Source organism: Drosophila montana, unplaced genomic scaffold (genome assembly GCF_035044405.1).
Source record: "Drosophila montana isolate Dmon_TW-CO22-7 unplaced genomic scaffold, ASM3504440v1 contig_2326_1, whole genome shotgun sequence".
NCBI lineage: Eukaryota > Metazoa > Arthropoda > Insecta > Diptera > Drosophilidae > Drosophila > Drosophila montana.
The window spans coordinates 537,990-550,623 of NW_026997209.1; the positions used below are offsets into that span (position 1 = coordinate 537,990).

Genomic DNA, 12,634 nt, shown 5'->3' on the forward strand with positions numbered 1-12,634 from the left:
TTTTTTGTGTTTATTTTCGTGAGTGAATATAAGTGAATAATTTGTGTGCATATGTATATATGAATGTATGTGTATGTATTTATGTATGTATATATGTGTGTATGTATGTGTGTATGTGTGTATACATGCATTTATGTATTTATGTATGTATATATGTATGTATGTATGTATGTATGTATGTATGTTTGCATGTATGTATGCAAGTGTGTATATGTGTATGTATGTATGTATAAATGTATGAATGTATGCATTTTTGATGGACCATCTATTATAATGCACGCAGGGTAAGTTTCCGCTCAGCTGCAAATTCATTTCAACTGTTGTCCCTCTATGAGATTCACATAAAGTGAGCAATTCTAATATTCTTGCATTAAATATAAGTGTTCATTATTGTGTGTTTATCTACTCTGTAACAATAAGAGTGAATAGATTTTTGTTCATATGTAAGTATGTAGTTATATATACATGCATTTTTTTTTTATTTTAAGTAAAACTTACAAGATTTTAAGGTGTTTTTTATTAATAAGTTGAGTAGTTAACCTTTTAATCTGTATCTCTGCGCATAGTCTCATCCTTGTTTATAAGCTTGTATTCTTATTTTCTTTTTCTCCTTCTCCGTCGCTTTTTTTTCTTTTCCTTCTCTTGATCAGTGTATATTATATTTAAGTTACAAGTGGATAAAATTAATTGCTAAGTACGGTTTTTGTTCTTTCATTTGTTTAATAGAAGTCACTATTTTAAATCTTATAAGTACGAACTGCGTCGACATTTTCGATTTCAATCTTTTGTTTGACCACTGTCTGGAGCTGTTTGACCAAAGCTCAATTAATTACCTTCAAGAAATGCTTAGCCAGATTTGTAAATCTTTGGACAGGCGGCACATTTGTCACACGCTCGCTTTCATCAGCTCCATCATCTTCATTCAGCTGCGTTCATTCAATCCATTTATAAGGAGTGCAGGGTAGCTACCCTTAAGCTGAGTTGCCAAGTTTTGTGTAGTGCTGAGCTTTTCAATATTAATTGCATAGCTTGGGATTGAGCAAGGGACATCTTTGGGGGTCAGCGCAAACACAAAGGCTTTGACCCATGTCCTGCTGCCTGGACTTTTGGCTTTTGATGAATGGACAAGAATTCGACATGGCATGAATGAGCATTTTAAATAAATTAGTTGTATTACAGTTGCATTTGATTTTCTTTTCTATTTTTTTTTTTTGTATGAGAGCAAATAAATTACGTTGTCAAATTGAATGGGTCCTGATAGAGAACTTTGATTAGCTCGCCTTAAGACGAGTTGATAAATCAAAGTAAAAACCCACACAAAATGTGCAGACGTTTATATAAAAATTAAATATACATGAGTAAGTAGAAAACTTCGTAAACGAAATTCACTTAAAGTTTAATTAGAAGGCACACAGGCCAGCCAAAAGAGTGGAACGATTTATGCCTCCGGGTTATAAATTAAGATAATAAACCACCAAATTGTTATAAGTTAATTAAGCTAAATGAAAAGCTCTTAAGCATCAGGCGGCGAGGCACCAGGACATCCAAGACTCCCAAGGATCCAATGATGAACCGAGACCATCAAGGTGAAGTTGGGTGAAAAAAAAATATGCCATAGTTATAACTGAAAGCAGGTTGAAGGATGTCGGCTGAAGTATGAGGAATGACGGCCAAAGCAGCCACCAAGGACTGGAGCCTGAGAATGCAGCAGTTAGCTCGACCTGAAGACAAATGTCTGGCAATTTGGCTAAATGGCAAAACTCGGATAAGTAAAACAGTAAAACATGCACAGGAGCATAATAAAGACAATAATTATTATTGTCATGTGTGTACACTTTGAAAAACCAGCGTGAACTAAGCAAGTATAATATAATCGATATATAGAAAGATCAAATAGATATATAACAAATAATTACAAGACAAACAAAATTTCAGCATAGATTGTAGAAGACTAACATAAAGTATTAAAGGACTATACAATGGAATATAATTCGAAAATTTTTTTTGAAAATGTTAACGAGCGATAGTATTTGTATTTAGTTCAGCTATAGATTTTTGATTGTTATCAGAGTACAGTAAATCCTTTTGGTTCCACATAGTTATCTTGCAGTTCAAGGAACGAACGAATTATTCAAAACATTTCCAAAAGTACCAGCATTCCATTTATTTTTTTAAGTTATTTCTTCATTTTAAGCCTTTCCTCTTAATGTTTAAGATAAAAGGAAACATTTTACATCTTCCTATTTCACTTATCAAAATAATTGCTTCTGCGATCGGCTGAAAATGTTTCTTAAAATATTCTTTACTTTTTTCAGTGTATTCTAACAAAGTTTCTGCGTGTCTTCATAAAGGGAACTTTCCTCAACCGAAATGCCTGACAGACATCGTGCGTTAATTATGGCCATCTGCGAGACGACGCCAGACGCTCCTCAAATAGCATTAAGGAAATTGCCTTGAATCGCATACCTATGCGAACACACAGACACACACACATACACACATTTGCAAATAGTTATTTGTTGTTATTGTTGTTTAGCTGTCATTGTTTGGCCATCAACTGTCTGAGTCGGAGAACCGCTTAAAGGCTTTGCGCATATTTAAACTGAGCCGCTTAATGTTGGTAACTGGCTGGTTGGGCTTCTGACTGGGGCTATTACAGTACTCGTTATTGACAATATGATGTGCTGATTGGCATATTGAGCAGTTGCCAGCAGACTGACAATGCTCTAATAGTTTCCAAAGAGGTAGTTTGCTTAGCAAATATAACTGTAACAAAATTGAAAATTGCGTTATGTTTGGTTAGCTAACAACTATTACAAAAATAAAAATAACAAAATACTTTAATAGGGAGTTCTTCCTTTGAAAACTCTTGGAATTGATTTAAAATTCATAAAATTTATAAACAATGCCTAACAAGCTCAGCTCGACTCAGACAGTTGATGGCCTAACAACTATTACAAAAATAAAAATAACAAAATACTTTAATAGGGAGTTCTTCCTTTGAAAACTCTTGGAATTGATTTAAAATTCATAAAATTTATAAACAATTCCTAACAAGCTTTAAGCCGAGCTTTCACACAGATACAAAACTCGCACGCTTATATTCGACCAAAGCTCAGCCACTTGCATTGCTTATCTATAGAGCTTTTGAAAGCTCACTAATACTGTGACATCAATGTGAATGCTTATCGTTTCAATTAGCAAGCTGATGCTTAAATCAAGCAGCTCACTTAAAATATTAAAAGTCCCAAGAGGTAACTATTATAATTAAACCAATGTACATGACCAAATCACATGCCAAAACATGTTTGCCAGCAGTTGCCTCAAGCACACAAACACACACTCACACACAACCACACACAACTACACACAGATGCGTAGGCAAACAACTGATATGGGAAACACTTGGAGCATGGAGCAGAACAGATTGAAGTACACGTTTAAGTTCGTCTAAAGCCACACGATATTTGCGAATGACAGTTTATATTCAGTTTCAGAGCTGCGCTGATTAAACATTTAATGTGGCAGCCCTGGTCTTGTGCCCGAGGCTAGCTACTTGGTATTGACAAGGGACGTTTGGAGTACTCTGTCTGAATGATTTCTTTCTCAATAATATGAAATGTGAATTCTTTGACGCTTTTGATTCGCACTTTGCTGCAGGCCACATTGTGTTGGGCATTGTTGTGCACAGCAGACAGCACGTTACCCATTTTTGTTTATTTATGTTGGGGATACGAAAAGGGAGTCCACTTCAAGTCTGTTGTAAACTTGTACGTGAACGTAAACTTTGTTAAATACACAAAATTAATTTGATTACAAAATTACAAAGCAGTTGAGCGCCTCCGGTTCTGATTTGTTGTTCATCTATTTATTATACCCTGTTTTCATGCTAGGGCCGAAAGGGGCATGGCAAACTTTTTCATATACATCTATTTTATAGGGGAAAAGACCTCATAAATAAAAAAATGTATTATCCTTTATCCTACTTAAAAACAAAGATCATTTGGCTATGCTTTCTTATGTTTCCAAGCCCTCCAAATGTGGCAAAAAAACGACATTTTTTACCCTTTTTTCTTAATTCTCGTACTTTTCGGAAATTAAAAAGGTGTACCCCTACATTCGAAGACTATTTATGTATTTTACATAATACATAAGATAAAGTCTTGATATGACGATATGACTACCTTGACTTCTTTACGAGGTGTTACCTAGTCGAGCACTTTCCCTTTGTGAATTCCAACTTGTTAGGGGTTGTCTATTCTAAAATGTGTCAAAATTTCGCTAAAATATTTGACTGCTCATCGAGGTGTTGGCTAAGTGTAGCCGCAGGTCGAAAGCAACTCATCTTTGAGAGCTATGAGCAACAAGAAAATAATAATAATAAAAAAAAGTGAAGAAAACTCAAGTGTTTCGAGCAGCTGTTCGAGTGCTCTTCAAAATTTAATGAGTTGTATCTGAGTTGTCTGCTGCCCCAATCTGATATTTGTGGAAGGTATCCTCTTAGTTCAGTTTTGTTGTCAACTGCAATTTGTGTGCTTAACGCTGCCTGAAATAAGATTTCGGTAGCGTCTGCTACTCATGTGGTTATTGGAGCTTACTGTAATGGAATTTTTAAGTGAATGTCACAAATGTAGACACATCACAGCAGCTGCTCAAATATGCAAAGACTTTTGCCCACACGCAGACACACCTCAACGGCTTATTACGTATACGACCTGCTGCTTTTTTTTCTTTCATATTCGCGCCCCAAAGTATGCAGCATAAATATGTGGGGAGTACTTATTTTGTAGACAATAGCGATTTTGTGTTTATTTGAGCTTATATGCACATCATCTATCATCAAGTTAACACAACAGCACACACCCTGCCACACACACTCACCCGCACACATACGCACTGAGCAGTTACTTTTGTGCCCGCATTTTCAGCTGGAGCTGCATCAATTTTCATAGTTCCATTATTATGATTGTTATTAACTTAAATAGAAAATACTTGACTGTTTCATAAATCTTAACGCTCAGCCCGCCCGTTGCGCTGCCCTCAGCCTCTCAGACTCTCTCTGAGGGACCGCTCCTGTTGGCCTGGCAGCGCTTTCCATCTCGGGTTGGGGTCATGTTGCGTCAAGTAGATTTATGTTGTGCGAATATGCGGGTGTGAGCTGTGTAATTTACAATGATGAGTTCTGTTTTGATTTATTTTTGTCAACGACTGTTTCGAGCAGTTTCTTTTTTATTTGCTTCTCAAAAATCATCTACTCAGCAACTTTAATAATTTGTGTAAATGGGAAAATGTTTATTAAATGTTGTGTACAATTTATATGCTAGTCTTAAAGCTTTATAACGATTAAGAAAATTATATATGTATTATATAATCTTAACATTGTAGTAAGAGCTGGAAAAAGGTATGTTGCCATAAACTTGGCAATATTTTCGTGGTATCGTTTTCGCATGATTTTAAGGGCTATAAAATGAAAGAAACTTGATCTGTACATACTCTTACATATAATTTATATGTCAAATTTGGTGGTCTAATAACAGAATTTCTTTATCGAAGATATCATATCAGATTTGTCAAAATTTTGAGTTTTGAGAGTTAAAGAAATTGGTTAAATTTTCACAAAGTTACAAAAATGGACAAATACTGGGAATTATCATGGACCTAAGAACTACATTAATTTGGCTAATCGCAAAAATTCAATTACCGCATGACAACTTATTTAAATGCAAAAGCAATTTGCGTTTCACCTAGAAAATTAGGCAAGTAATTACACGATGCGCGGGCAGAGGGGGGAGGAAAGATTCGTGTGATTGTGGAAAGAACAACAGACGTTGACAATGGAGACGAGGCGAGCTTCACAAAAGGCGCAAACTTTTAATAAATCCGCAAATTACTTAATAAGCAACTCCTTTTTGCGGTGACGACAAATGCGATAAGGCCAAAGGATAAAAGACGCGACCATAAACAAAGCGCCGTAAACTATGCAACGTTTGCAGCGTGTGGTGGAGTCTGGTGGGGTGGGCGGGGCTGTGGTGGGTTTGTGCGTGTGTGAGTGCAACTGGAAATGTGGAAAGGGCAGAATGGAACTGGGCTGTTTAGCATTAAACCAAATTGCGGCAGATGGCGCTTAAGCAAAACAAGAGCAGTCAGAAAGAGAGAAAGAGAGAGAGAGAGGGAGAGCGAGCATGAGCGAGAGCACATATATCACATTGTAGTTGCTGGTAAAAATGTTCGCATAAGCGATTTTTATTTCGCTTTTGTAAGTTAATTTGCGCACTATTGTCCTGCCCGAGGGGTTGTAGTGCGGCTCCAGCTCCTTGTTGCTGCTGCTGCTGTTGTTGTTGTCCTTTTTGTTGTTGTTGTTGTTGTTGCGGATGTTGTCGCATTTCATGTCTAGCTGGGGTACGAAGCGCTTTTGTGCTGCGTCGCCTTTTGCACTTTTTAATGTAATTCAATTTCAATGAAATTTAATCGTCCGTACATGCGGTCTCCCCCTCCCGCTCCCGGCCCCCTTACCCTCGACGGCCCGCTCAGCTGCCCCATGGCTGGCATTTTAACATTATTTGCGTCATTTGTGGTGGTTAATTTCAGTGCGCGCTTTTACTATTCAATTATGTTGCCCCCACCGTCGATCGCAATTTTTTATGCACTACTACTCTTCTTCTTTCTTTGTGGAGGACAGTATACCGTGTCCTGTGTCCAGTGCGGCTCCTTTGTGCCGCTGAGGGCGGCGCTAATGCCGCGCCTGTTGTCACATTATAGTTGTTCGCATTGTCCTTGCCATTATCCTTGTTGTTGCTGTTGTCGCTTTCATTGTTATGAAAAATTAAATAGGCATAAATCATGCTAATGGCGCATTCAAAAATTTATTATGCTTTAAACCAGGCACCAGGCATCAATTTATATATATGCATTTGCAATCATATGTGTGTGTGTGTGTGTGTGTGTGTGTGTGGCCCGGTTTATGGGGTGGATTCTGTTAACAGGCGCCGTGGCTTGCGTCCAGCATGCGATTGAGTCACAGTTTGATCAAAAAGAGTCGCTGACTCTGCGGGAGGTAGTTGGCTGATTTCATTTCGATTTCAATTAGTTGATTGAAATGAAAACTAAAACAAATTTTTATATTCTTTTTCGTATGCTGTTAGATGGCGATAATGAATGTGCTAAATAACATGAGTAAATTTTCGTTATTTATACTCATTAATTAGTCAAGTTTTTAATCAATGTAAGTTAACTATATTTGAATGTGACTGTGTTCATGGGCAGATTAAAATTCATATTCAAAGCATATTAAAATAAAGATCTTTTGAGTCATCCCTAATAATTATTATTTTTAATAATATTGGACATATTTATAAGCTTTCAATATAACTCTTTTGAATACTACTCAAAAAGACATTTAACTTAAACTATCCAATTGTAGATCGTGATATTATACAGTTGCCAAAGGTTCACTTAATCACTTTGCTGAACTTAAAGCTTTCGGCCTTATTCAATACAAGCAAATGTGCTTAAACCAGCTAAGGAGGCGAAGAAGAAGGAGGCTTAAAAAGTCATATCCAATAGACCTGGCCAAACGCCGCCTTTAATGAAGCAAAATAACATGTACATAAACACACACTATGTAAATATTTAATTTAAGCTTTCATTAATCAACACACGCTGATAAAAGTTGCTAAGCAATAGTAACAGAAGATTAGCCTTAAATAAAAGAATTTTAACACAAAAAAAAAAGCTTAAACCAGCCATGTGCTTTCAAAGCTCTTGACTTTTAACTAAATGCTTGATCTAGTGTTGGAAAATACGTGTTAAGCATGTGATAAAATTAGTTAACATAGTCCAAACCTTAATGTGCTTTACAGACTTATTTTATAAATATGCTTGACAGCCTTAAGCACAGTTTTTTTGTATTAAACAATCCTCAAACTTAAAGCTCAGCAAACTGAGCAAACTATAAAAACTATAAAATTTCCCTTAAATAATTCTATGTAGTTTTCGAAAGTATTTAAAAATGTTCTAACACAACAGAGGCATATATTTATAGTTAGTTATAAAGTTTGAACTAAGTCAAATAACTTTTCCACATGCTAAGCACGTATTTTCCAACACTGGGTCATGCATCTATGCAATTATTAAAAACTTTGAAAGCACATGATTGGATTCAGCTTTAGGCTCAGCAAAATGATCAAGCGACATCTTAAGCAAGCTGTCTTATATCATAAATTACAAATGGAATATTGACCTTTCAAATTTTGTGTAAATTTTGAAAGTATTCAAAACTTAATGACCATATAGAAATACTCACTGGAGCTTTTCAATGTCCCATCAGCAAAATCTCAGAACGCAAACCATAATCAAGCAACGAAAAGCTAATTTTAAGCTAAAGCCAACAACTAACGACTCGCAAACAATGCCTGAGCGTGAATAATTTGGCGGGTGGGCCACGGTTAGTGGCGGGGGTATTATGCCGCGTGCCTTTATATTTAATCCAGGACAACGGCGACCCACATAATGCAAATTGCTTTTATAATTTGCACAGCAGCAGCGAGGACGACGTCATTCATCAGCCTTACGAAGGACACGGAACGACGCGGATTTTCGGGTTTTTAGACAAATTTCCAAGGATTAACAGCAGCAGGGCTTTGCTTGCATTTTTGTTGCTCTCTGTTGTTGTTGTTACTGTTGTTGCTGTTGCATGCAACGCAACGTTGCAAATGTTGCAGAATTCTCGACGCGCAGTTTAGCGCTTTGCGCTTCATTCCATTTATTATGTCTGCGTTTATCTCCTTTTTGGGTTATTTTCATTGCCAAAAATATTTCAAGTGGGTTTCAGCAACTGTGCAGCGCTTTTTATTTGCTTTTAGGATTTCCTTTACGCCAGCCCAAACGCAACGTTCATTGCAAATTTTTCATACACGCACCACACTCCACACGCCAAGGCTGCAAATACAGTTACAGCAACTGCTAAAGCTACGGATACAGTTGCACATACACACACACACACACACACACACACACACACACACACACAGATACACATTTGCAGCTGCAGATACAGGAAACAAGCGTTGGCATTGAAAGCGCCCAGCAGAGTCTGTCAGTAGTTTTGGCCGGATTTGCTGAACTGATGCTAGGTAGAGTATAAAATGCAGTACATCAGCTATTAAGTTGATTTGCTCGGAAGGGAATATAGCTAAAGCACTTTTTTTTATTAATCAAATTTAACATTATGAAAGTTGAATTCAATATAAAAAATGTTTTAACATTGAACAAATTGACAAAAATATAGATAGTAAATGGAAATTGGATTGAATAAAGTTAATTTAAATATATTATAATAATAAATGATGACATATATGTAAGTATTAAAATATGTCGAAAAAGATTTTGATTATATTTTTTGTATTAGAATACAGTGCATATGTTGCATAAAGAGTACTAAAAACTGAGAGCTATACGTTTTTATTTAATTATAGAATTTTACAATAGAATTACACACACTATTTCGAAAAATGTATTTGCTAAAGAAAATATTTCTATTAATAAGTATGGAAATAAAAACAAATTGAATTACAATATAGTATTTCACAAATAAAAATTTAAGAAAAAAACAAATAAATTTATGTACTGGAAAAAGATATTATTGTAAGTTATTGTTAATATTTTATTTAATAATTGTTAGTATATTTCGATACTAAATACATATATTCTTATATCTATTTTTTTTCAAATAATTGTATTTGGCAGAATGAATTTTGATTTGTACTTCACTTGAAAAAAGTGTATTTTTAATATTAAAATGTTAAAAAATATAACAGAAATAAATATTTGAAATCGAAAATAAATTAAAATTAAAAGTAATATAATGAAAAATGTCAGATTGAATATACCTTGAAATTTTTAAATATGAATTAAACTCGTTTCCAAAACATACGTAACTATATTTATTGCAAAACAGAAGTTGCTCATTTGGCCCAATAGAATAATTTACATTTTCCATTTTCTAGCTAATAACCTTTTTTTAAGTAACTATACTTATTATTTATTTTTGTGCTATAAGCATTTGTGCATTTGTAGTGCATTTCGTAGTCGAACATTTGAGAGCGCAATCAATCTTAGTCGCTTTCCTTGCGCCTTTGTTTTTGTGTTGTTTTTGGCCTTTGCCCACCTATCGCTGCATTGTTGTTTACATGTTCATTCGCGGGATTTTTCACTTGAAATTGGAAAGTCGACAGCGACGTTTTGGGGGCCATACAAAGAGAGTTAAGTCCCCACATGAAGCATACCACGGACTCAATGTATCCGTGTGTATCTGTAGCTGTGCCCGTGGGCAAACCAACTGCGTTTCTATGCTCGGAGGTAGGCGTTAGCGGGCGGCAGCTTATTGTTTGGCCACCATTGTACCATTAAATGAAGTTTTTGGCTTTAGTCTGGGCGCGTCCGTTTTGCGGTTTGGCGTGCATTAAGCTTGTTATAGCTTTAATTTGGAGCCATCCTTGGGAAATCGCATCAACGCAGCTGGAGATCGTTAAATAATTCATGTCAGGCCAAAAAAAAAAAAAGGAACTAAAAAAAATAAAACAAGAACAGACGCAATGAAAGCCAAATTAAGCAGTTGAAACCGTTTAGCCAAAAGGGGCGCAGATGCTGCTGCTGCAGGCTGCTCCAGGACGCAGCTGGGCGCCAGGACGGCAGGACGCCAGGACGACAGCTGATTTACGGTGCAATAATTTTCATCTCATTTTCATTACATTTGGGCTTAGCTCGTGGCGTTCGCTGCAAGCAAGTGTCTGTGCATTGAGCAACTCGTGCTCTCGCTATCCTTGAGACAAGGTGAGAGGCTGTGTCCTGCGCGTCGTCCTCTTTAACTCGCCTGCTATTTATCATTTGCCAAGTGCTTATACATAAGTTCAAGTGCCCGATATGGGTTAGCAATGGCACTGCCAATAGGCCTGCACTGCCTCTTGGCTGCCTGGTAACTGTTTGCCTCTTGGCCACACAGCTGCACAGTTTCCATAAAGTTATCTTTTTTTTCCCTGCCATTTACACAGTTTCAAGTGCCTTCAGAGTTGTGAACAAGTCGCAAAAAAGGATCAACAAGGCACTCAACACCAACAACAACGGCAGCAACTGCAATTGCAAAGGCAACGGCTGTGACACTTCACAACGTCGACAGATTTACATCAATTATTGCACAGGTGGGCAACAGGTGGCAGACAGGTAGGCAGAAATAACAAATATTACCGTGTTTAACTGAAAGCGTCTACTACTATTGTACCTTTAATGTTGATTAAAAAGAGACCAAACCTGATTCCTCATATTCAAAAGCTACTGCCTATCTGGCTTTTATTTTAAGGCAAAATAGCTGACAGCATTTGGCTACTACAGTAAACTCTTTGGAAGTGCATCTGGATAATTTTTGAAAAATTCGAATTTGATCGACTTAATTATCTTCAAGGAACTCTGCAATGTATTTATGTACATGTATGAAGAAAGTTAGAAGTTTTTATTAGTTTTTTCAGCATAAGATTCTCCCATAATGTGACAACAGTTGTTCATTTAAACAATTTAAAATTGTGTCTGCTTTGTTGTTCGAGTATTTAAATAAATTCTAGCTTTGGCAATGTTCGCGCTTTCGCCTGCTTTTAATATAGCAAAGCCATTTCGATATATTTGTAATTTATCGATTGTTACGAATCGCCTGAGCCTTGCAAAAGCTGTCATCTTCGCTCACATTGTTCCATCGCTTCTATCGTATTTAAAACATACAAAATTTCTGTGAACTCAAGTTATAAATCAGACAACAACTATCACTCGAGTTCAAATATCGTCATGTTTCTCGATGCCTTTGGAGCACCCAAGGATGTGACGCCGGATAATCTGCACGAATATACGTATGATCTGGTAAGCTCTAGTTGATTTCTGCGCAGCCAGCTGACAGATTTGTGCGGCATCATTTCCAGCACGGCGTTATGCTGCTGACATCGGCCGACCATGAGGTCTATATACCGCCGCGTTGGCATGGCACCGTCTATAGCACAGAGGAATTGTTGGATAGCTATCGCAAGCGATTCAAGGTGAGTCCTGGATTTATTCTAAATCCGTTTTCATCTTTATTGACATGCCTACCTTTTCACTCCCAGCCAGATTCCACGCTGTTGACCTTTCACGCTCTGGAACCCTATGAGCCGGAGCTAATCTGTTGCGAGCGCTGTGTGGTGGAGATAACCGTGTTGCCGGCGGGCCAGACCCTGCACACGGGCACCGAGATAGTCGTGTTTTTGGTCAAAATATACGAGGTGAACACGCTGATCACCAAGGAATTGGGCACCGAACTCAATTTCTTTCCGAGCAACCATCACTATCATGTGCGCATCATGAACGAGGGTATTGACATACTCTACGTGGACGACCAAATCTATTCTGGCCAAGTTATCAGTGGCGTCAGCTATCAGCATCAGTGCGTCCAGAATCTGCTAAAGAAACTGCAGCCGTTGGGCGTGAAGAGCCTCTCCGGCCAGCAGCTGCCGGATCAGCTTAACAACATGTGCCGCAAAGTGGATGCCGCCCCCAAAAAATAATGCTCCTACTCTCTACTACTAATACACTCAGTAAAAATGGATTTTTCATTATTAAA

General features: G+C 37.1%; 1 protein-coding gene and 1 long non-coding RNA gene across 2 annotated transcripts; both read left to right on the plus strand.

Annotated features, from left to right (window-relative positions):
• The first annotated feature begins 1,219 nt into the window (after nt 1-1,219).
• On the plus strand, nt 1,220-1,631 carry LOC135427782 (uncharacterized). Its single transcript, XR_010436133.1, has 2 exons — nt 1,220-1,358; nt 1,405-1,631. It is a non-coding gene; the product is annotated as an uncharacterized LOC135427782 (long non-coding RNA).
• A 10,093-nt stretch (nt 1,632-11,724) lies between these two features.
• LOC135427763 (uncharacterized) lies at nt 11,725-12,634 on the plus strand. The gene is made up of 3 exons (XM_064681360.1): nt 11,725-11,901; nt 11,961-12,074; nt 12,141-12,634. The coding sequence occupies exons 1-3, from the start codon at nt 11,830-11,832 to the stop codon at nt 12,576-12,578; spliced, it is 624 nt and encodes a 207-aa protein (XP_064537430.1). The 5' UTR covers nt 11,725-11,829; the 3' UTR covers nt 12,579-12,634.